The sequence below is a fragment of the Dermacentor albipictus genome, chromosome 9 (genome assembly GCF_038994185.2).
Source record: "Dermacentor albipictus isolate Rhodes 1998 colony chromosome 9, USDA_Dalb.pri_finalv2, whole genome shotgun sequence".
Lineage (NCBI taxonomy): Eukaryota > Metazoa > Arthropoda > Arachnida > Ixodida > Ixodidae > Dermacentor > Dermacentor albipictus.
The window spans coordinates 69,277,426-69,302,866 of record NC_091829.1 but is presented as its reverse complement, the minus strand read 5'-3'; the positions used below and the strand labels follow the sequence as shown (position 1 = coordinate 69,302,866).

The following is a 25,441-nucleotide window of genomic DNA, read 5'->3' as shown; positions in this document are numbered from 1 at the left end:
TTCTTTTTTTACTTCCGGAAAAATAAGTCACACTCGCGTTACTCTCATCACGCGAGCGTCCAGATCGGCAGCCTCTAGATAAGCAGTAAATTGCACAGGTATATATGCGCGTAATTCACCAAGTTGCATTAATCAAGTGGCGCCCAGAAACAAAAGGCGTCTGAGACGATATCACCGCCTCCGACTCCAGGCGAATTTCTGGCGTCATTGCCGCGATGTTCCATATAAAATCCGAGTAGGATATGACCGCGGCCACTCACCGTATGCTGTAGGTTCGAGAGAAAGGGTACGAAGGTGAGCCGAGACGGATGGTGACCTCAACTCGCGCGTGTAAGGGAGGAAGGTGGGGAGAGAGGGTGCTGTCTTCCGTCGCGTGCGCAAGGCTGTACAGTTGCTATCCATTTGAAGGTGATCGCTCGAGCGGCGACCAAAACTAGGAGCAGCGCCACGTTACGTCTTCACCGTCGGTCGAGAGGGAAAGATCAGATAGCTCCCCTCTCTCTCTTTTGCTGTTCCCTGAAAAGCTGTCCCTCCCGTCACCGTTCACGGCATAACTTGCGAATTCATTTCGATTGCGTTATGAGCTTTTGCACAGAGGCGTCATTGTTAGCCCGAGGAAGCGACGCACACAGATCATTGCCATGAAAGGGAAACAGACACAAAAATGTGGCTAGTTGGTCTCGGGGGTGATGGTTGCAGCCTAGAAGAGCATAATAGGGGAAGAAGGCAGCGCAATTTTTATCTTCGCAGTTCCGAAATCGGCCGCTATGCTGCTTGGGAGGCCCGCCGGTCGGTGCTCGCGCGATCACCTTGAAATTGATCGCGACTGTACGGGCGGTTGGAAGACGGGGCGCGGGTATGCGTTGCCCTGTCCTGAAAGTAACCTGCTTTGGGTGCCAAGTCTAGGAGCGCCGAAGGCTGATGGCTTCGCCTGCGCTGTGTTCTCGCCGCTTCGCGTTGAAACGAGAGGCAACGCGAAAGGCAATTCGCTCGCTGCCGCTGCCGCTCTTCCTTTCGCCAGCGTTCTAATAGCGAGTGTCCGCAGTCATCGAGTGAGATTTGTTCGTTTGCCTGCGCGCGCGTGCCACCATGCCGGTTAATTTTGTTAGTAAAGGAGTGTACACACGCCTATAGAGCCGATAAAGATTTATAGAGCCTATCTTGACTTCGTATGCCTGTCTAATCATTCGCTAACGCAATCGGTGCTTCGTCTTTCTGGGGAAAGCGCAATTTTTTTGTCAGGTTTTTTTTAAGGTTGTTTTGACGGCAAGCAGTTCAGAGCTTTGATGCCAGTATAAGAGCTAACAATTGCCGTCCTTAACTAGATGCGCTTTAGAAGGTTTGCATGACGGAATCGCAAACCTTCTCGGCCGTACAGCAAGCATTTAAACATCGTCAGCAAGAAACGAACAGCAGTCGCCGAGATAAAGAGAAGCGCAATTTCCGTCAGCGGTTTGGCTCACTCACTCAACTCAGGAGGTGCTGTCGATAGGCAGCCTTGATGTATTTACACGCCACAGATAAACTTACAGCGTACGGAAGGCGTTGCTTTCGTCTTTCGTGCAGATTTGTCGTGTCATTTTCATCATCACATGCGTCGCGCGGCCGTCGAAGGAAAGAAGCCAACGAAGTCAAACCGCAAGGCGACGAGATGCAGTGCGGCGAAATTAAATCGTAGGCGGGGTTTCTGGCGACACACATTTCGCTGCGTAGCGTAAAATGCGTCCGTCGCCGAAACAGACAACGCGAAGAAGACTGTGCTTGCAGTGATTTTTGCGTTATCGCAGTGCTCCTTCAATTGGTTTCCCCGCCTTGCGAACCTCTATAGGCGGCTTGCAATGCACAACCAAGGACAACATGCAAGCACCCCCCCCCCCCCGCCAATGCTGTCTAACCTAATTCTTAGAACGACAGAAAGCTGAGCTAGTTGGTAAGGATTCATTATGCAAAATAGAAGTGAGGCGTGCAGACAGGACACAAGAGTAGACAAGGAATTAGGTTAGCAAAATAGAAGTGAGGCGTGCAGACAGGACACAAGAGTAGAGAAGTGGACAGCACGTTCGTCTGCACGCCTCACTTCTATTTTGCTAACCTAATTCCTCGTCCGTACAGCAAGAAACGAACAGCAGTCACCGAGACACAGAGAAGCGCAATTAACGTCAGCGATTTGGCTCGCTCACTCAACTAGGGAGGTGCTGTCGATAGGCAGCCTCGATTTATTTACACATCACAGGTAAACTTACAGCGTACGGAAGGCGTTGCTTTCGTCTTATAGCCATTGCATAACGTTAGCGGTTCTTCTCTACCTAACGACTCCATGAAAAAAGGGGCTTACCTTTCTGGAAGTACAAGAAATGGGCAATGCTGTCCCTCCTCGTGTTGGCCCGCTGTAGAGCCACACAGAATGCCATGTGTCCTTTCTTCGGTTTTCCCTAAAATGCTGAGACACTGGCCGATTTAGAGACATCTTGTAGCGCACGGCAGACGGCAGGGGCGCGCAGTTGTGCAGAGCGTCAGGAGCAGACGAACAGAACGGCAGCCGAAGCGATGACAGCGGAAGCGCCGCCTGCTGGCGCAACAAATGAAGCGACCAAATACAAAAAAGTACGCCAAAACGAGAAAATAGTAGCAAACACACATTTTTCTACACACACTTCTATATTTTTTCTTTACCTGCAGGTTCTGAAGAGCCAAATATGTAAAAGGTATTTATTTTCCGTTGGGAACCAGATACATGACCACGCTGTTGCCAGAACCGAAACTAGCCTAGCTGGTCACCCTAGTGGCACTACTACCAGTACTACACTCGCGTTTCTCTAGCGGTAAACTTACGTGGGAAAGTTTTTCGCAGTTTCTGCGATTCGTCGACAGCAAATGCGCATTTGTCGTGCGTTATCCTTGTTCAATACCGAACGGACACCTGCGCCTCGCAATCTTCGTATCTATTACCGGTCGAGGAAGGAACCAAGGTTCACCTGCTTCCGCTGAACAGCTGCAACGACACGCAAATCCCAGGACACGCCGCACAAGAACCGAGGAAGCTTCTTACAATCATGGAGGACAACGGAAGGTAAGATTTCCATATTTTCAAGGTTTCGAGTGACTGGTGTCAGCAAGAGTCAACCAGTGGTGCCGTCAGCAGCATACTCGTGTGCTTCAGCTGGGCAGATACTTCCTGCCTTCTACAGTGGAATTGTTTTTCACGTGTAAATGCGTGGTAGCTTCAAAGACACTCTCTTGTATTGCGCAGCTGCTGCTGTTGGTGTGTTTATTCACTTTTCCATTTTAGGCTCGCCAACATAGTGACCGGAGTACAGGTAAATAAAACGAGTGCCATAAACAGAAAAAGAAATAGTTTCGACTGTGCTTGGACACTGATCATACAAATAAACCGACTATGATAGAGCGATTTGCTGGCCCAAGCAAGACGCATGCCTAAGCCGCACCAAAGACGTGGCATCTCTCTGTATATGTCTAACATCTTTGCGAACTAAACATTTTGGAAGTTTCCAGAGGCAAGCATTCATTATCAGCGAAGCTCGCGTCACACCGAAGATTGATTAAAGGCGCATTTACAGTCCGACGTTATCGGCGCGCGGACGAACGTCGTTCGACGCCGTGCGCGTCGGAGCGCGGTAGCCGCGTCCGGTTACGTTGGCTGCGCCACTGCGTCGAACCACCGGTCGAACTATGACGCCGTTGTTCTCGCCAACGTGACGTAACGCGTGCGCGCGCGCTCACGCTACGTCGGACTATATTTAGCGCTCAACAGCTTTCGTGCTTTCATTGGGTCAGCATCGGTAAACAATGCGAAGTAGAAAACGCAGCAAAAAAAATGGCTGTGGCTTAGCTAAGGTTAAGCCCAGGATGCGAAGCATGCTAGCCTTTATTTTAGTTGTTGAACCACTGTTTAGCCTGGTGAACTGCTGTTGCTTGGCTATATTTGGTTCGGCTAGACAAAGAAACAACTCATGCGTTACTGTGCTTATTCCTTTATTTTCAAACCAATAAATACGCTGTGGTGATCAGTAAAGTAGGCGAGAGCTAGGCCGCAGCACCGGCTGTGCGACCGCGGGCGAGCGCAAGAGTTGAGCCCGGCTTGCAGCTGTTGTGACGTCAGTGCCCTAGCGGGAGGAGCGGGAGTTATGCCGCAGTACCATCTGTGCGACCGCAGGCGAGCGCACGAGCTGAGACCCGGCTATGTAGCTACGCGGCCGCAAGCGAGCGCACGAGTTGAGCCTCCGCTTTTGCAGCTGTTATGACGTCATGTGGTAGCTACGCGGCCGCGCGCGGCGCAGCAAGGAAGAGCGTGGTTGTGCGGCTAGTATGCTTCGCATAAAAATTGCCGTGGTTGAAAGCGGTTGAATCACATTTGTCGAGCGATAGCGCGGTTTCGTTCGCGTTGGGAAGGGACACAGACGCTGGCTCGGCGCCGTCAGCAACTACACCGCATCTACAATTGCACCACAAGGCAACACACAAGACGCTGCTCGGTACGGCAGCGGCAGCGAGCGAACTGACCTTCGTGCTGCGTCTCGCTTCAACGCGAACTATGCGTCGAAAGCACAGCGCATGCGAAGCTACCAGCAGTCGGCGCACTTTGTCCGCATCGCAGATCGCTTTGAAGGTGAGGAACAGTCAAACTTCAAAGCGGTTTGCGATGCGTAAAGAAACGTACACATTAGAAAATGTTCTCTTCTTGCTGGACTTGTGGGTTCAGTCTCGTTCAGACCAAAGATGAGCACTAATGCAACGCGTGTGGACCCACGAATGGCACAGCGCGGAGCCTTCAATACCGCTTCGCAACAGTCTTTCACGCGAAGCCAACTGCAAGCGCGGATGTGTCCATGCGGTGGTTTATTAAGTCCAACTTGAATGTAACAGTTCGACTAAGAACGTATGCGGCCATATTTCTTTAGGCCGCTCACAGAACGCTGAAATTCCCTTCGCGGAACCCGGTTTGGGAAACCCCTGCGTTGTGCCTAAGGGACAGAATATGTAGAAGGTATAGTACAAGGAGCAGAGAGGATGCTTTTACAAAACGGCACTATCGTGCATATTACGTTTCTTTTGTACTGGCCAACAGAATGCGCTCCGCTCTCACTGCGACATCTATCCGTGTACTAAGTCGCCCTTCTTCGCCCTATACTTCTAGGGGAGCCGACAGAAGCACGGAAGGCCAAGCAAACCGGAACTACGTCTGCGACGTGTGCTCCCTGGCTTGCACCCGTTCCTCGAGCCTGGCAAGACATCGACGCATCCATGCGGCTCAAACTGTCTATCAGTGCCCGGACTGCCCCTCCAGTTTCGCCCAGAAATGCGACCGCGACGAGCACGTCCGGTTGCAGCATTGTCAGTGCGATATCTGCGGAATTACCTTTCCCAATAGTAACTCACTGAACTCGCATCTCGTAGCGCATTCACTGGGGTTAGTGGAATAGCAATGACGTAAACGGATACGCGGAGCAGTCGGCTAGTAAACGGTTGACGCAGCACTTGACGGGAACGCGACCGAGGAACGCTATGCGTTTTGTGTGCCGTTGAAGTTCCACACAAGCGTGAGGACGATAGCTGGACGCTAACCTATCGTTGGTGAAGTGATAAGCGAGTGCCTTATGTGTTGTTCAGCTCTGCTAAACATCCCGATCAAATAATCGAGCGACGATCTCCGATTATTCGAAATTCCTAGATTAAGTGACATACTATGATGCTCTTTTTACGAGACTTCCTCTACATATGTACTATTGACGCCAAGAAAAAAAAATTTACGATAGTAGCTACCAGTGAAACGTAACCGGATTGTGCATTTATCATATTTGACTACAGAGCCATGGCTCTGTAGAGCCATGGTTTGACTACAGAGCCATGGCTCTGTAGTCAAATATGATAAATGCGCAATCCGGTTACGTTTCACTGGTAGCTACTATCGTAAAATTTTTTTTCTTGGCGTCAATAGTACATATGTAGAGGAAGTCTCGTAAAAAGAGCATCATAGTATGTCACTTAATCTAGGAATTTCGAATAATCGGAGATCGTCGCTCGATTATTTTATCATTGAGAAGTGAAAATATTTACGAATGCTCCTTTTCGTGGTTCTCATTTCGAAACATTTTAGCCGTTTGTTTCTTTTGCGCTAAGTTCACGCAGTTCGAAACTACGTTATCGATCCTGTATATAAAGGACAATAAATATATGGTAAGCAACGAATTGTCTGCACTGTTTCTTTTTGTTCTTTTCCTTATTTCACTTCGCGACTTCTATTTCTTAAGTAAACGATCGCAAATTGCGTTCCCATAGTTAAACGTATCTGTAATTCCTTTGAAAGTAAGGTGAAAACACGCAGGTTTAGTTACTGCGAAGTTCAGTACAAGATACGTATTCACTGTTCGTGTTATTGCCACAATCACAGGCGATGAAAAGGTTAATTTCTCGAGCTTTTCTTTGCAAACCTCAAATCGCAGCGAAACATGTGCGCCACTGGGTTGCTTGCACCACCTCCAGATGGCGCTCGCCTCCGCGCATCCGGTTTCAGCGCACCAGCTATAGGTTTAGGCTCGTCTGGCCTCCTTGAAGCCTCTGGATTCAGCTATATCAGGTGGAAAGTAAACGTGTACGCAAGAGAGATTAGTATGAGGCGACTGGAAGTTTGGTAGCCGAAAAGTAGGGTGACCACAAAACACGAAGGTGTACAAGATTCCCAACAGTGGTTCATAAAGTTTGATGCTGGGAATTCCTTGCGTGTGTGTGTATTTTTTCTTCCAAAGATAGGTAGGACACTAGGCAAAATAAGAGCTTGGTGGCGCGACCCACCACCCCACTTCAAAGGGGACGCTCATAGCATCCATTTATCCGCTCTCTCGAGTGAGGCCGAAGGGAGCAGACGTGCCGATTGGAAGTGCCTTCTCAGCCCAGCAGGAGCAGCAGCGCCAAAGCGATGTTTTTTACGATCTTTTTCGCTCGTTTGATTGTCAGAAGTGTTAGGTTAACCGAGCAATCTATATAATTATTTTTCATGCTCTTTAGTTTCTCGGTCTTTTTGGTTAGACATAACTTGGTAACGAATAATTGTTTTTATTTTTTCTTTCTACAAGTAGGGTTACCGTTTTACTACGCCTTGTTAGTACAAGACGATGGTCGATATTGATGGGAATGAACGCAGGGAAGAAATCGAGACGATGGTATCCATAAATTTCTGTTGCCAAGGCTGGCGTGACGAAAGCAGTGACCTTAAAATCACCGCCGCTTACTTGGGAGCATACCCATTAGATTCCATGGCCGTCGGGCCAGTAGCATGACATCATGGATGGGAGTGAACAGGCCTTGTGCTATCTAGGTGGTGTTGGCTTGACGGAGGAATGTTTGCAATTTGACTCCGGCTAACAGGTGGTGTTGGCTTGACCGAGGAATGTTTGCAATTTGACTCCGGCTACAATAATGTTGTGCAAAGGCCTGTTCACTCCGCGCTCTTTGAGCCGGGGTAGTAACGACTTGACGTGATATAAGAACGTTTTAATGGTCACGCCAGAAGCCTACGTTTAACCGCTTATACGGAGCTGAAGTTTCAGTAGCTCCAAGCTGCTAGTGCCATTGAGTTTCATAGAATTACTAGAGCGACCTGGGGCGCTAGTGTCTACGGGGACTGCTAGCGGGTCGGTTAGGTAAACATGGGAATGATGGATAGTATATGTATTTACCCAAACTTCGTCGTTCTGTCTTTAAATGACTTCGTGACTTTACAGAGTGACCACCTCTAAAAAGTATTGCGTTATGAATAACGAAAAAAAAAACGTTATTAAAATTGTCCGACGGCAGAATTCTAACACAGGGCCTGAAGCAAGGAATCCCGATATTGAAACCATAACGCCATGAACGCATGGACAAGCGGAACCACTGGAATCATCAGCGATTAAGCGTGCTTGCAGAGTCTTCTTACCTTCTGCATTAAAGAAAGCGGAAATTGCTTTGAAGTATAGTCGAATTTAGGCCCCGATAAAGCGTAATAAGCGAAGCCACAAGAACATCTGAAGCCCCAAGCCCAAAAGTCAGACAAATTTATGTACTGGCCATCATTCCCATGGTGACTGAACGTTTTCAGCACCAGAGCTCCCTCTAGTAATTGTAGGAAGCTCTATGGCTAGTTCCAGCAGCTGAAGCTTTGGGAAAAAAAAGAAAGAAAAAAGTGGTTACGCTGAAAGTCAACCCCTACTAAAAGAAAAAGGCTGCAGGTGTTTCCCATTAAGGGCACAAAGTGACTCAAATCATGAAAAGCCTGGCTAACACTCGCACGTTACAGCTATGAGCACAAGTAATAGACATAAGAGATTCCTGCTAGAGCGTGCCTAGGTAGAGCCGCTTGAGTGCGCATACGCGAGGCCGTCTCCTCTTTCCTACGCGTCGGGTTATCTTCAACTTGCATCCACTCCTCTTAAAGGGACACTAAAGCGAAAAATGATTTCTTCTCCATCAGTAAATTACCGCTCTACAACACCAAAAACACCACTCTTACAACAATAAGACGTTTGGTAAGCCAGAAAAAGCGAAAGAACCAAATACGGGTGGCGACGCCTGCTTAAGTTTCCGCACCTGGGGCTGTGACGTCTTGGATTTTGATGGCATCTTCTACGGCCTATTAATTATATATAGCGTTACAGATTGACTACATTGTGTTCTAAAGGAACCAAATATTAAACATGACAAGCTTCGGGAACCTTCATTCAGCCAACGCGGCCCAAATGCGAAAACATACTTTGGCATCCCTGACGTCACGCTGACGTACCGGCGCTGGGGTTTCGGCGCTAAACTCAAATACTGATACTTGGACCTTCATTTTCTCATCTAATAATCAAGCAATTGTTTTTAAAATGACTGCCTGCAGGGTTCTCAAACAATGCTTCATTAATCTAAACTGATTTATTGTTTCGCTTTAGTGTCCCTTTACGTATGGTCCGGCGGTAGCAAAGCGTGACGTCATTGCTGGCACACTGTTAGCTCTCGCGGCAGATACGCAGCAATCGAAGTTGCAGCTGATAAGAACGCAGTGATGACACACCGCACCGCCACGGATGGCATGCATGCACTCGGCACAGAGCGGTGGTTCCCGGAGCGCATGCGCAAAGCTTAGTTGATGCGTCGGCAAGACCGAACTGTCATGCGCATGCGCACTGGCGCGGGTTTCAACGCCGGGCGAGCCCAAGCCCTGGGCGGAACGGCAGTGTATTTGGGAGATATTCTTTTTTTTTATTGCGATAAAGGCTTGCCCTTAAGGCACAATTCTTAGAGCGTATATGTGTATTATATGTGTGCAGTGAGGCCTGTGTGGGAGATATTCGCACGAGCGCACTGAACAAGCCAACTGGTGCACTCACAGGGGACCGTTAACTTGTGCTCGCGACGGCACTTTTTTGTTTTCTCGGACTCGTGGAAACTAACTGGCTTGCGCCCGCACACTGCAATACCGAAGAAGCTTTCCGGGTGTGAGAAAAAACAGGTTAGGTGGCATCTTGCAACGCGATTGGAATGAGAAACAAATTACAGATTGCCTCTCGCTTGCGAAGGAACGCATTTCCACCAGGAAACGTACATGAATATCTCGGCAAATATCCACATACTCCACAGCTACTTCAATCCTCTACCAGAAAAGTGAAAAAAGAGAAACCTATCAAGAAAGGGGTCAGGCAAGGAGACACAATCTCTGCGCTGCCTGTTCACTTTCTTTTTTTTTCTGTAACGCTGCGCGCCCGATCTTTCCAGGTCAGGAACGGTATATGCGTGTATCTGCGTTACACTGCATTCTTGAGGGAAAAGTAGCTAGCGCAAGGTTTTCAAGCAAGGAAACGCATGCAAGGTTGTGACGATTACCGTTGTGGGACAAGATAAGCCCCAAAGGGTTCGAACTTTTTTAGCAGTGCACGGTGTCCCGACTTCGCCTACAATCGTGCCTATACAGCGTCCCGCTCATGACCGCTGAAGTCAGCTTCATACTTAAGCTGCACGCGTGATAGGCGGTTCCCGACCACATCGCAGGGCGGCGACACAAGCAAGTCTTGCCTTTAAGTCAAATCGACCATTAAAACTTGTGATTTTGTCGACACTATATTTATTCGAGTGCAGCAAAGTACAAAATATCCTTATACACCGTTGTGCATGTGAGGCACACCGATAGATTATTCTGTCACTTTGATTGTTAACATCCAAATTGTGCAGATCCCACGCACGGTGTGAATCAATGTGTTGCGAAGCATTTCACAGGTACTGATTTCGGAATGATGCTAACTCCAGAATTACCCTCCGCAATTCAGATGAGTAGATTTATTTGTCGGAGTTTCGTGCTTGTGGCTTTAAACATCCTTGCGGCTTTATTTATTGCGCTTTATCTACCTGAATTAAAAATCAATCCAGCATTTCTAAACGCAGGAGGCAGTAATACTCCGAGTACACGCAAAATTAATGCAAATTGTTGCTTCAACAACCGAAAATTTGCTGAAAGTGGTGTATTTGCAAAGTCACCAAGCCATTTAATGGAACTAGGACGAAGTTTAGTCGTCTATATTCGCACGCTGACCGAAGCGCCATGCTTACATTTGCCATAAACACTACCGCGACAATTCCCTCGAGTAATTGTTTTCTTATCTACTTCATAATTTGCTTCGAACGCCAAGCAATCGTCATTATCTGCCTCTTTCCGTGACAGGCAGCGAGGAAGAAACTAGATTACTATATGAAATACTGACTCAGGCCTAAGCAATCGAGTTCTGCGCAGCTTCACAACTTGAAGGCAGTAAATTGATTGTATTTAATTTATTTCCTCGTGTAAAAAATGTTGGCAACCTTGGCCGCCGTCTTTTTGCAACATTTGATTTTCTAATGAATATAAAGAAATCACATAAAGTGAAGAGCAAATAGCAACACACGTACACAGAGGCACACAATGACGAGCACTTTGCGATGCCGAATGTATCGATGCCGAATGAATCGATGCCGAATGTATTGACACGACATTATGTACGACGGCCACATAAGTCTTCAGGAAACAAAAACAATCAGTTGAAGAAAACAATGGAATACGCAGAGAAAGGATCAATCTCACATGTAGCGCGCCTTGCACAATTAATACAGCCTTCGCGCTGGCTTCAAGCCACTTCCTTCCCTTGCTAGACCACGCGACTCAGTGTTCCCGCTCCGTGGCCTTGAAGCTAAGCCTCTTCAATTCCAACTGAGTTTCAGCCCGAGTTTGACCTTTCGTCTGGAAACTTCAGTGAATGACGCCATCCGTCACGTGACCTGATAACTCAGTCTCATCCCTGGTCACGGTGCGACAGGTCTTCCGGGCACGACGCTGCAGTCCTTCGCGCATCGTTCATGACTTTCTCGACTATCCAGGTTAGTTGCGTTGACTATTCTTGTGAATATAGTAAGGAAACTGCTTCTCTACCACGATGCTATGCCCTTATACGACTCGGGATGGTGCGGCGCCGTTGACATCAACAGGAATGTGGTTGCTTATGAAACGATCTTTGGCTTGCTAGGTGTCACAGACATGCCCGTCTATACCATGCGATGTTTGGCAAGACGCCTCGCCAAGCGCGGACTGTAAGGCAAGGCGGCGTCGTGGACCTGCTGGACGGCCCAGAGTTGGGGAGCTAGTTCTTCGCTCCGGATTGCTTCCTCAAACTTGCGCTTCTCCTGTTCGCAGTTATGTGAGCTTGCGAGCACGGCCAGAGTAAATGATACACGTTAAGGGATGTATTGCAATTGGTGCAGTAAGGCTTGTCGTAGAGCTCAGGCATGTAATGGTGTAGTCTGTTTTGCGTGGGGTACGTGTGTGTTTGTAGCATTCTCAATGTAACCGCTTGAGCTCAAGTGAGCATGCGGTGTGCCGTGCTATACTCTCTACGTTGTAGGTAGTAGTGTTTTGTGATTTCATTGTAGTGGGGGCGTCCTTGTTCTCCGAGTGGTTGGGTGAAGCCGCGCACCCTCGTGCGCCGCCTCGTGAGGGTTGGGGACGTCGCCGATCTTTGGTCCTAACTGTGCCGGGAACCACGTCTCACCTTCGTCCTTGTCTTTTTAACGCGCTATAAGCCTCACGATGTCTTACCAACAAGCCCAAATCACTGCTTTACAGTATATGACGTGGTTCTTAATCTCTTTCTTTATAAAAATTCTGAGAGCCTGTGCGCAGAGCGTGCCCTTTTGGAAAGCTCCGATACTTAGATGCCCGTGACATCACGCTGACGCAACGGCGCCGCTGTTATCCGTGGGCTTTCCTCTTCCCTGTCAATCTATTTCCCTCTTTCCTTTTCAGAAACCCCGACACTTGCAACTTTTCATTATCGTGTCTATGAACCCTGGTATTCTAGAGTTAAAAATTCCCTAGTGGTGTGGGAACAGTGAACGAATTGAATCCGCATGCGTACTCAAGAACGACTTTCCACTATCGAGTCTAACTTAGAATACTCGCTTATTGGTAAACGAAACGGCGAACTCATAGGGTGTGCGGAGTCTGTTTGGTAAATAATTCTAATTTCTTCGCATTGTTCGATCCATCTAACGCTGTCCGCAAGTGGATGACCGGTCAACTGAGGAAAGGAGAGAAAAAAACTTAAATGTGACCGTATCCCGCAGATGACAATTTTAGTAATTAAACAACGTGACAGCGTATCACCAGATACAAGTAGAGCATTGCGTCCGTTGAAGGAGCCTAGTGTATGTCGCTACAGGGTCACACGCCGTCGTGAAGCGACACAAACGCGGTGACACTGCCTGAACATTAGGTTGCTTTGAATGACTCGGGAAAATAAAATTGTAGCCTATCAACACCCGAGGCAGCCTTTTGCGTGATCATAAATTATTAAACAGACGTTATCAAATGAAATCAAACCCTGGGCAATCAAACCCCATCTCTCCTGCAGCTGAATGACCGGGGGAGGGGGATGGTTAGTCCACGTCCGCTTGCCTTGAGTTTCTGGCCTGTCCACTCCGGTATGTATGGTTACCTCTCTGAATCGAACAGAAACGGAATATTAGACGATATTTAGCAGGGAAATACGGAATTGATTGTGATGCGAATGGCAAAGACGGCGCGAGTCGTATTCGGCATCTGTGATATCCACACGCACCGGTAATTTGCGCTGTATTTCATTTTTAAAACATTTTCTGTTGCTGGTAGCTATCGTGATAAATTAGGAAACAATCAGAAAGGTTCTTTCAGAAGCCAGTTAAATTTCTTTCTTTCTATCTATCTTTCTTTCTTTCTTTCTTTTTGTTTAAAGCACGAGCTTTACTTTCTTTTAACCGTTGCTCATCCCCAAGGCCAACTTTACTCATTCCATCTCACCTTTCCCAGTTGAACGGCCATGTTGGCCGTTGTAACCAAAGTGATTTCTGTTCCCGCCTCATATTCTTTAGGCTGGGTGTCTACCAACACGGAAAACCGGGAATTCTCAGGCATTTTTAATAGTAGGGATATATTTAGGGAAAACCAGGGGCTTTGTGCTTATATCAGGGAAAATGAGCACTAATGTTCTTGAAAGGGAACGAAAGTCGCGGTAACGCTGGCTCGAGTAACAGAGAGGAATCGTAACACAAATCCCCTTTGACGCCATGTCGTCCGCTGGAGGAGTTGCCACTGTACCGTCAACGACCGACTTTCCAGACGTTCGATAATTCGGACGGCTTCGCGGCACCACCACTTCCCCCGTAGAGGCAATGTATATGCACGTCTGAAATTTCGGACGCGAGAACCCTTCGCCGTCCGATGTTTCGTACCTTTTGCCATGACCGCCGGTCCGAAACGGTATGAAATGCACCACCGTGGCCGCCATTTTGGTTACCTTGACATCTCGAAGCGGCGCTCTCGCACGCAGATCTGCTGGCAGCCGTAGCCACCACCGCGGTAACACTAGGCCTAGCTGCTTCGACGTTCGCTATTAAGCTCCTTACCGTTCTGTGCCGCGTTTTTCATTGAAAGAATTCGCCGCCGTCAGCAATGGCGCTGACCCCGCCTTCGCGGTCCTCGCAATTGGCTTCGAAGCTCGAAAAGCACGACGCGTTGCATAATTTCGGTTCCCGGAAGCTAGCTTCTTCTGAGTACAAAAATGTTACGTTGTGAAGTATACGCAAAAGTGTTGAGGTGAAGCATGAGCGTGGGAAGGGGCAATTGTCATGTGACACAGTATGTATTCCTTAATTTTACACGCGTGCACCCGCGATCTCCTGTCACAGTACGAGCACCGATGTGCCTAATAAGTGTAGTGGCAGGCCTTTAGAGCTTTTTCGGATGTGTTTGTGGCGATTTGAGCCCTTAAAGGGCCCCTCACCAGGTCTGGCCATTTTCAGCTGACAGGCGTCGTACATACTATGCGTGTCTGCTAAGTATTATATCGCTACGCGCCGCGGAAAGAGCTGAAATTTCAAACCGAGCGCCCTCTGGTGTTCTCCTCGCGGGCGCCACGCTCCAAGCCGCAGAGTCGACGTATTTCGCACAAGTACGCCTACGTACATCGCACTGCGGTGACGTCACTCGTAGTGACACGTAACTTCGAGAATTATTCAAGGCAACATCTGGTATTTGTGTAATCCGTTGTTTCAACAGACGAATTAAGGTTTTGAGAGATAATAAAAGACACAAACCGAATGTCTGCGTGTTCTAGCTTTACTTCCCACCGCAGCAAGAGAGATGCATTTCTGTTTCGTCTGCTTGTTCCCGCGTCATTCAGTCGTGCGCGCTGACACCGAAAATATGCCATTTTCTGTCGTGTTCCAGCGGGCGCGATCCTTTTCTGCGATCTGCGTGTCTCTGCCTCAGCATTCGCGTAGCGCTGACTTCTGCCGCTATTCGGGTGTTCTCGTGCACAGGGCGCACAATCGTGTGTTGCGCGAAACGAGACAAACGCAAATGCTCGCGCTCGACGCCGTCAGCGCAAGTGCACCCCGCAGCAAAAAAAAAAAAAAGAACAGCGAGGGGAAAAAAAACGAAGGCGGGGCCCGTGATGCATGCGTCACGCGATCCTCGAGTTCCGGTATGGGAGAACGCAGGGAAGGAATTTCGCTTGCGCGGACTAGGCGGGGCAAGTGGATAGAGTGTCCCCCTTGGCAGTGGCCCTCGTGTCCTGAAATCATGGTTTCGCGGCACTGAAACATTTCTATTGCGTCCATTAACGAGCCGATTTAAAAATTCTTGCGACAGAACGCTCCCTAGAAGGCACGTAACAACTTCTGGCGCATAACCGAAATTTTCTATGTGGCGTGTTGAGGGGCCCGTTATGGGCAGTAAAAGGCGTGCATTCATTTTTTGTAACTGCCCGATTTTCGGACGGTTTCGCGGCCTCTAGGGAGTCAGAAATCGGACGTTAACTGTGAGTGTACGACTGACTAAGAGGATGCTTCAAATGGTCCGTGAGGCGAACACGCGGCGGAAGGAGTACGACGACACAAACGGTATGCACATTGGGGAATGAACGGGATATGAAGCATGCCGCCGCTTCTAAAAGGTGCTCGAGCTCAAAAGGAAAGTGAAGGTGTCCCTAATCCAAACCCAAGCAAACTCTCTAAAGCAGCGAAACAACACCGAGGCATTGTCCGCGGGCTGAGAGTATGTCAGGATAGTTGAAGTTGATTTACCAACTGTTGAGAGAGAATCTCGCTTGTGACAAAGTTCGGGCCTCGTACCAGTGAGCTTGCCATCAGTCGATAGAAATAGTTCATATTTGAAAATATTTGCTACTGTACGCATCTCCTACTTATTCGTATTCTCATTTGAGAATGTCCGACTCGATTTGCAATGGCTTTTACAATTATTTTTGAAGATGTTATATTCACTGTGCATTTTACTGATCTCCTGTTTTCGTTTTGAATAAAATAAACACTAGTCCTTACTACTCAAACTGGATAAAGTCGTTTTTATTAAATGTTTTATCATGCTTACTAGAAAGTGACAGCATCGGGTGACATGGTGCTAACCCGTCGTGAACTAAAACGAAGTTCTGTGTCATTCAGGGAATATTGCAAAGACACTCAGGCAAAACCTGTAAAACTCAGGAAATTTGGAAATATTTACTTCGCAGACGCCCTGGTTAGAGCGAAGTTTCACTGCATGCAAGGAATCCGTTCTTGACAAAAAAGAAAAGAGCGGGTTGACAGTCAAACGATCGCTCAATCACAGAGTGGCCGGCGCCCACTCTACAAGGAAACAATAAAAACACAAGTATTGAAAAACAAAATTGCAATAAATATGAACACATGCGTTGGTGAATTTATTAACGCAATAAATGGGACACATCTTAAGTATGACGCATAAAGAAAGACATGCTATAGACGTGCTATAGACTTCAGTCTACAAATATAAAACTATATAACCCTATACACTTCTGTCTATAAACATTCTGCGGACATTTGTCAAGAAACATGAATTTTCATTAATCTATAGCTCCGAGAAGTCTGTGCGCCTTTTTTTTGCCTCTTTCTCTCTGTCTCTCTCTGCGCGCCATGCGCGCCGGAACGGGTTGCTTTTCTTTTCCATTTTTCATTCTTTTTGCATGAACGAAGGAAATGCGCCGGCAGGTTGTATTACAAATGCTGTGGGCTATCGCATGAGACTGAAAGGCACACATGGATGAATGCGCTGTATGTAAAAGCTGTAACAGAGCCCTTCAGGCGCTTGCATTAATCGCCAGCGACGATGAGCAACACAGCGCATTTGTAGCATATCTTACAGCGTACCGCCAAATGTGATGCCCACACGTACGTTAGTGCAAATTTTCCGTTCCGATGATAGGTTAAAGCAATCAATACAGCAATGAGGTACTCATATGCGTGGCCGCGCAGGCATATCGCCTGCGAAATACTGGGTGGGCTCAGATAATGTGGCACATATTTTAAGTGAATGAGACACTTTGATGAGCTTATAGTGCATGATATCATTCAACGAAAAACCGCCCGATGTTAGTGATGCAGCCGGGATATGAAGACAATGTGAAAGGTATCTGAGAATCGGACGACACACAACGCGCACACCACATGCGCGATATCGATTCATCGCGCACTCACAAAGTCCGCGTTGTCAGCTACAGACATTACGAGTCTCTGTGCTGTTAGCTTGATGCCTGTTTGGAATCCGCTTGTAGCTAAAGTTGGCTTTCATACCATCTATTGTCACAATTGGATCGGCGTTTTGCTTTCTTTATTCTACTGCCGCAAAAGTCATGCTATGACAACTGTGAAGACTGTCTTGGGATTGCCGAGAGCGACTACGTAGATCATATCATGTGGTCAACAGACGCGGAGGTATACACTATGTGTATACTAAAGTCTACAAATAGGCTCTACAGCAATCTTAGCAGTATACAACTTCAGTGGCTTATATCAAACGCAGCTCCGTATTATCCACCGGTACCTGCGCTTGGTTACAGCGTACACGGGTTGGGCCCAGCTTAACGAGTTTTGTCTATTGTCAACCTATAGATGGCATGTAAACCTGAAGCAATAAAAATTTTACAGTGTCGGCTGTTTTCTACTTCATCTCACAACTTACCACAATCGGTATACGGGCTGTTCGCACAAGTTCACATGACCTTTGGTGACGTCCCACCCTATGGCCTTCACCGGCGGTGATATAGGAAACCATGGAAAATAATTCGAATTGCAAAGAAGTATACGGGGTGCTTCACCTAATTTGAGCCAGTCTTTAACATATGCAAATGCTACGTAGCTGGAGAGAACCAAGGTAATGTTGTTTGTCATCACTTGAAGATTGCTCAGAATTTTTTTGCATTCCCCTGATTAGATAATTAGTGTTAATTTATTTATCAATTACCTTATTTAGATGAAAATTCTGAATGATAAAATTGTAGAGCGACAGTAGAAACTCCCGATACAGCTTTCTGTTGCTGAACACGTGCTCCATATAAGTGTTTTTCCGAGCGTGAAGAAGCCCGCGATTACACGCAATGTGACTCGAGCGGCCGATCGCGCAGCAATGTGTGTGTGTGTGTGCGTGTGTACGTGCGTGCGTGCGTGCACGTGCGAGTTTCTGAAGAAGTTGGAATATACTAGACGAAATATACACCTTGTCGACTCACGTCTATAGACAGTCTAAAGACATAGAATGAAGAACAATAAATAGAGACTGTATCGACTTTTGTCCATAGGTAGCCTACAGAGGCGAAGTAGACAAAAATGAAACAAACGCCATGTCGACATTTTTCTATAGAGCGCCTATAGACTGCGAATAGACAAAAACAAATAGAAATCTTATCGACTTTCGTCGACAGAATGCCCATAGCCTGTAATGAAGAAGAGGAGCACAAGGACAAGGCCAGCCAGATCGTGTGTTCCGTGCCTGCAGTGGAACCAGTGGGCCAGCCGGATCGCCAGTGTTAAGCACGAGCGTGAGCCGTTCGGGCAACCAGCTGTTCCTGCTCTGCGTGACATGCCTTCTCGATTACGAACAGACGCTACCAACTGAACTGTTCAATACAATCTATTACAATTGGTGGAGGTGCTGGGTATTCAAGAACATCCACACCCTGGAACTCCAGTCTCGGACTCTGCCTCCCGTCATGCCTGCATGACTCTCCCCAGTCAACGTCGCCGAGAGAAAATAGAGAAAAATAAATAGAGGTCTCTATAGGTAGTCTACAGAGGGGAAGGAGACAAAAAAGAAACAAGCCCCACATCGACGTTTTTCTATAGGACATCTATAGACTGCGAATAGACAAAAATGAATAGAAACTTTATGAACTTTCGTCTATAGAGAGTCCATAGACTTTGTATCAACAAAAGTCCAAATCTATAGAAAGACGAGGTCGTCTATAAAAAGTCTACTTTCTATAGACAGTCTAAAGTCATTTTTGTAAGGGATAGTGTGGGAATTACGTCCCGAACACACAAGTGACGTTTATTCACGCATTAAAAAGCATACGTGCTTAGCTTATGATGCAGCTTATGATAGCTTATGATCTAGGAGGTGCTATAGATACCGGGTGGCCGTCGTAAGGCGCTAGTGACGTGCGAACAGCGTCGCGGACGGCAGAAGTGAGGGCATTGGCGTGTGAAGCAGACGACGGGGACGTAGGCGATCACGGTGCTTCCAGCGACCGAAAGCACCGAAAAACGCATTTTCGTTTCTCTGCTTATGAGAAAAGTCGTCACTTGTACGAGGCAGGCCGCATTCGTGACACCAGATAATAAGTAAAGTTGCAAATTTGTGCACACTGCGATGGGAACGCACCCAGCCAACAGAGCTCACCGCGGTAAGCGCAGACGTGGTGCATCAGCACTTCTATTCCACAAGTTATTTTGCTGTGCACGGTAACATGGTCGCGTACTTAATCGTGTAAATAGGAGAAGAGCACAAAAAAATTAACCGACGACTTATAAAATACGTATAAAACACACTCAACTGGGTGTCCAGCCATCGGTGTGTGCCAGTAGATATGTGCCCCAGAGGCCAATAGGTATCTGTCGCTCTTCAATAAACCTTTCTTGACGTCAACTTGGGTCACTCCAAGTACCACATCACCCTACACGGTGAAATTCCCCGTAGTGCGATTTTTCTTGCAAATGAGGGTCTGCCTCGACATTTGTGTTCTTTTTCTTTCGGCTCTCAAAAGGCGCGTTCTTGCCAAATACGACCTTCAACATCGCGTTTATGATATTTAAGAGCTTTGCGTTGGAGACATAGAGCTAAGAGACTTTCGCTGCTACCGAAGCGGTTTATAAAGGCCGTACGCATTTTCTCGTTAAGCATACAATGCCGAAGTAATTGCCTGTAGACTTCAAGAATTACCCGAGTTATTGCAGTGGTTACGAACGATAACACATATTGCTTGTGCGTCTACTGTTCGCCTCCCATAGCAAATATGTGTGCTCCAGACCACGTCCATTGTGGGTGTATGTGAATATGTATAAGTTAGCGAGTGAGGGCTCGGACGCTACTTTGAAAACGTTGGTGGAATTGTGACGTGATTGTGACTCAGCGCTCGTATCGTCACTTGTCGAAATAAACTTATTCTAAACACCCGCCGCGGGACGCCCGTAGTCATTACCGAAACGATGGCCGACGCTGGATGCTGACGCCCGATTTCCTGCGACACGGTAGTGTCTCTGCTGACGTCCCTGCGTGTTTCACGTCAGGGGCGTCCACCTCTCGTGCCATGACACCTACGGTGCCGTGGACTCCTTCGAAGGCCCAGGTCTTCGACGTTGTCCCTGCAATGGTCCCGAAACCGTCGTCGACGGGACGGCCTCACTAGTTGTCCTCTCTGGGGTCTATTGCGTTCAGCACATGGGAGGCTTCGACTTCCAAGTCGCCGTCAAGAGCATGGCTTCCATGGCTCTGATCGTCGAGGCTGGCTGTCTCGTCATCGGTGGCGAGCGTTGCCCTGTCGTTCCCGTCGGCCCGCAGGTCACCAACGTAGCCTGCCTCTTCTTGCCGTCCTTCGTTCCGAACGAAGACCTCGTCCAGGCACTATCACCGTACGGCAAGGTTCTGTCTGTCAGCGCTGGTCTCATGAGCGGACGACGTGGCGTGCTCACGGGCACCCGCTTCGTTCGGATGGAAATGAGCACCACAACCCCTGCCCCCCAATTATCTGCGAGTATCCGGTCATCGTGTGACGTTTGACTACCGTGGCTCGCAACGCGTGTGTCGTCGGTGTGGCTCCAGCGACCCCTACCGTGCACAGAGCACCGCAGCGTTCTGTGGCCGTTGTTCACTGACCCCTTGCGCAACTCAAGGTATTTTGTATATAGTATGAGTTCAGGTAACTCGTAAACAATAAGTAATTGGCCCACTTTTAAAGAACTGATTTAAACACGAAATACGCAGTCATAACGTCGTACAGTCCGTTGATAAATGTCTAAATAGTTTCTTTTCTTGGTGTTAGCAGCTGTGCTCGGTCTTAATTTTACCGGGCTGCAAGGAAAGCGCGCGACATACGAAAAGGTACCACGTGACTACGCCATTACGCGCGGCCACATTAGTGCCCTCCAACATTCCAGCAACGAAGGATCGATGCTGCACACAGACCGAAGGCATGAATAGGCCGCAAAAAAAAAAAAAAAAAAAAAAAATTATAGGCGATGGCCACACCTGTCATCCGCGATACCTCGCCATGAGCCGCCAAAACCCTTCTCGCCCTTTACTCCGCCCATCAGCAGCGAAAACACTGAGAGGGCATCAAGAGATTGTCACGCGTCATTTGTCTCGTATCCCATCGTTTCGACCGTCAAGGTATCTCGGCTAAGGTGGGAGCCGCGACCATTGTACGTGATGCAACTTGAGTTGCGCGAGGGCTCTTCGTACTTGCATGTAGCGCCGATCATGGCGTCGATCGCCAATCATCCGTTCGTGAAATTTTTGAGGGAACTAACATCGCTGCGCGCGAACGCGTAGTCGCGTCGTAAATTTTTTTTTTCATATCTCGCACGCTTTCTTTACATCCCGGAAAAATTAAAACCACAAGATCTATCATCACAGGGAAAAAATTATACGGGCATTTCTCAATAGGCTCTACGACTTATACATTGAAAGCTTTGCATTGAAATTGATAATAAGATCAAAGATCAATACAATGTTCACTTCATTTCTTGCTTCCACTTCGGGCTTTCCCCTCTTCGCTGCCGATAACATGCCTGCAATATGGCATGCATTACTAGCAAGGAATTTCTTTCCGTGAACAGCAGCAATATTCATCTCCTCTGCTGTTCCTAGAGCTGATGCTATAGTTGCCCAAGTGCCTGTTCTGCAGTTCTTTTTTTTATTTGACGTAGCTACCCAGAGCAGTCATTCTACAGAAATTTTATTTGAGGCAGGCCTATCCATCCATTGCACGAATAAACTTTCTATTTTTCTTCTGTGAAAAAAGCCAGCCTGATTAGTACTTTGGGCACGAGCCGGCTTCTAGGCTTCAGCTGCTGCAACCGAGATCAATAATTCAGGTAGACAGGGTTTGGTCAAGTGACGTTCATAAGTGCATTCCATTAACCTTGAGGTCGCTTTGAACTTGCCCTATACGCGGAAAATGATCTTAAACTTTCCTTACCGCTTCATACGCAGCCCTTGTCTTCTCTGATGTGACCAGAACCTGCCATCTCGTCGTCCTCACTTGGGCCACCCATTTCCGTGCATTTGTCGCGGTCGGTCTTGATTCGCAGTTTCGCGCACTTCGTTTCTTTCACACTATTTCTTTGGTCTTGAATCCGTGTCACTAGTGCATAACACAGTAAAGTAGCAAGAAAAGGCCAAACCGTGTGTTTCAAGAACAGCTGGATGGTTAGAAAATGGCGCCCTTTTCGACAGGTATTTTGTCGGCAGCCATCAAAATAGCCTGGGCGTACTGTGCTCCGCCTCCCCATTTTTTTCTTTATCTTGCGCACAGAGTGAACATCAACAGTACTACATGCTATCGCACCGATCAGCTCAGTGGCGCAGAGTTATCGCGCCCAACTTTGCTTACGCAAGGCCGTTCTTCGGTATCGCGAAGCCCTAACAAGAATGCGTTTCGCAAGTCGTAGCACATGTGCTATTTTATTTGTCGTTGTTTAAAATCTTTTACAGCGAAGCTGTATGTGGGTAGCCGATTCGTCCGTCCATCTGTTGCCGCTACGCCGAAAACCCCTCCGGCGAACCTCCATGCGCATGCGCAAAAAAGGACAGAAAGAGAGGCCCGCGATTGGTTGTGTCAATAGTGACCTGGTTGTTCTCCGTCGCAGCCGAGCGCGCGCGCAGCAGTTTCTCTTCGGCTCCGAAATGGGTGGGCCACGCGTTGTAGGTACTCCTGAGGATCAGGCAGCTTTCGATCAGCAACAGTGCGAGCAGAACCGGGAACGAGCGCGTCTACGCCGGGCCGATGTTGCAGCCCGGGCATAAAAACAGGCTCGTGCAGCCGAGCGCAAGCAGCAACTGCGTACCGAGAATCCGGCAGCCTACCAAGCCGTCGTTTAATGAACCGTCGGGATTGACCTAGTGATAAACAACGGGGCCACACATTTCAGCTTCGCTGGTTAATCATCTGTACGGAGCTCTTGGGCGGTGATTTTTTTTAATTAAGTGCCTCCTAAAGCCAGGTGATGCTTGTTAAAATTAAATTCTGGGCTTTTACGTGCCGAAACGACAATCTTATTGAGGCACGCCGTAGTGGGCAGCTCTTGATTAATTTCGACCACCTGGATTTTTTTACGTTGCCTCGTGGTTGTTCACGCTTTATGGTCACCGTAGCGATAACGGTTGCCAATCGGTTCTTCTTAGCCTTTTCAGTATGTCTAGCTAGGGGACACAGGAGGTATGAAAGACCTTGTCCCCTGGAGAACTCCGCATAAATTTTCTCTAGAATATTGCGTAGTTAGAAGTGCCACGACTGCTGCGGCACACACATTTGGATCATACCGCCAAAATATCAAAATAATGCAAACGAAGTGACTGTACAGGTCAAAACAGAAGCTCTTCTATCATCTGTTTACCCTGCTATCAAATTTCGGATATTAAGTAGCGCTTCACTAATGTGAACAACCTGTACTGGCAACAATTTACTAGAGTTCTTTTTTTTGTCTTTCCATTATATCCGAGTCCATCCAATCGGAGACAAAGCTCCATCCAGCCGAAGCTCACTTTCATCCCAGACAGCTCACAGCATCGACCTCGGTCCATTAGTGGCCTCCATTAATTAAGCGCGTTACTTTGAGACTGCGCCGTCCTCATTTCACTCATATCATTTTTTGTTTTTCTTCATATTTTTCTTCTCTCTCTTTCCCTCGACACCCAATCTCGGGTTCACACGCCCAATATAAGCCTCTCGATTAGATTCGGTTGTAGGTACTACAATATTTGTTTAATGGAACCTTAAGGACTGCGACAACACCGTCATTATGTGTCTTCCTTTTGTGAGTGTTCAATTGCGGTAAAAGACATGTCTTTTAGCAAGCACCAACTAGGCCAACAAGCAGTTGTGTGACAACACCGATTTCCTTATTTAGGCGCATATAAAGAATCAGCGGCGATTTAGCAACCAATCCGAGAGAAACCCGTTATCATTAACGTCGCACCTCTTTGAGATCCTGCATCCATGACTTCAAATATGTTCACCACACTGCCAAGTGTTGTTCAGGAGCTCACTCGGACAGACGTCCTGCTGGCTCTTCGAGGAGCAAAGTGTAACTGATAGTGGTTCGGAGCAGACCACCAACTTGTTCATCTTTATCGGGTTACTGCTTTTCACCATCTAACAAATTTTATTGCAGAGCGCAGGACGCGCCTGCATGTATCAGAAGATTCTCGAATGTTATCGATGGTGCTTTTTATTGTCTGGTGTCACCGAACCTTGTGTAATGTGATTTCATGTATGCGCAGTGCGAATGGTGTAGAACTTTCTGTGAGACGCGCGGGCACTAGCAATTACTCTGGAACCTTCGTTGGCTGATGTATAGACGAGCGCACGCCAAGTTTCGCCCGAGACGCCAGCGCTCGTTTCTCCCCTGGCGGCACGGTTTCCAATCCCCCGGGGGTTTGCTTCCGCCGGTTCCCTTCGCTCGCGCTGAGCCAGAGGAGGCCAGGCTGAGCGCGCGCTGCACGCGAGAAGGTGTAGGTTTCCGTGGCCGCTTCCCTTCGCGGTCGCGCCCGCGTTCAGTTCGCGCTGCGCGCGAAACGTCTCTTGTTTGCGACGGCGCCTCTTCGGATGACCGGAAATTATTATTGTGTTGTTAACTGTCACGACAGCAATGTAAACATGAAAAGGTTGATGCCACCAGTGAAATTATACCGATTCACAAGAAAATGGTACGAAAGAAGCAGACGACAGACATGGATTACTGCGGTGCGCCGAGCGAAGTAAACATCTGGCAAACGAAGCGAGATCGTTTATTGATCACTCCTGAGTGTATGACGGTTTCTATATGTAACCCACGTGAAATTAATAATTACTCGGTACATAATCCTTTTATTCATATAAAAACTTTAAGTTAAACGAGCGCTTGTCCTGTCTTCTTTCTCGTGTTTCGTTTGTGTGTGCGCTGTCTAAGAATGGAAACCACGTCTGTTGTATGCGCTAGCAGTGGCCGAAGTTCACGCGTGCCGAGAAATTGAATATGTGCATGATGCATTGAACATGACCGGAGTTCATTCCCGCTTCACCACCGCACCGATCGATCGGGTTACTGGACGATACACACCCGCGTCTTGGTCGCGCCGGCATTGCTGAAGCAGGAATGATTAATAATACTTTCAACTTCCGTCTCTTGAGTACTGTTAAAAAATGACCAAGCTGTCTACATTGCTGCCTCTATTCCATATTGTAGGGGACGTACTAGTTAAAGTTGTGTGCGCATGTCGTACTTGTGCTATGCAGCGATATATCTTGTTTATTTCCGCACAGTGTCGATAGAAGTCCGTTGTCGCCATCAGAGACAACACGGATTTGTAGCAAACATAATGTGAGAAACTGCAAAAATG

General features: G+C 47.7%; 1 protein-coding gene across 16 annotated transcripts in view; it reads right to left on the bottom strand.

Annotated features, from left to right (window-relative positions):
- Positions 1-25,441, bottom strand: part of LOC135908575 (E3 ubiquitin-protein ligase Topors-like) — a 323,708-nt gene that overhangs the window by 183,334 nt on the left and 114,933 nt on the right. For 4 of the 16 annotated variants that reach the window (XR_011508804.1, XR_010566358.1, XM_065440381.1 and 1 more), the window contains exons 1-2: positions 2,833-2,968; positions 2,336-2,566 (exon numbers count right to left, since the gene is read on the bottom strand). Coding sequence is in view for 1 of the 16 variants with exons in the window: in XM_070526416.1 (XP_070382517.1) it covers positions 2,336-2,566; positions 2,976-3,083 (339 nt within the window). In the remaining 15 variants the exon portion in view is untranslated. The other 12 variants (XM_065440385.2, XM_065440383.2, XM_070526414.1 and 9 more) reach the window with 12 other exon arrangements.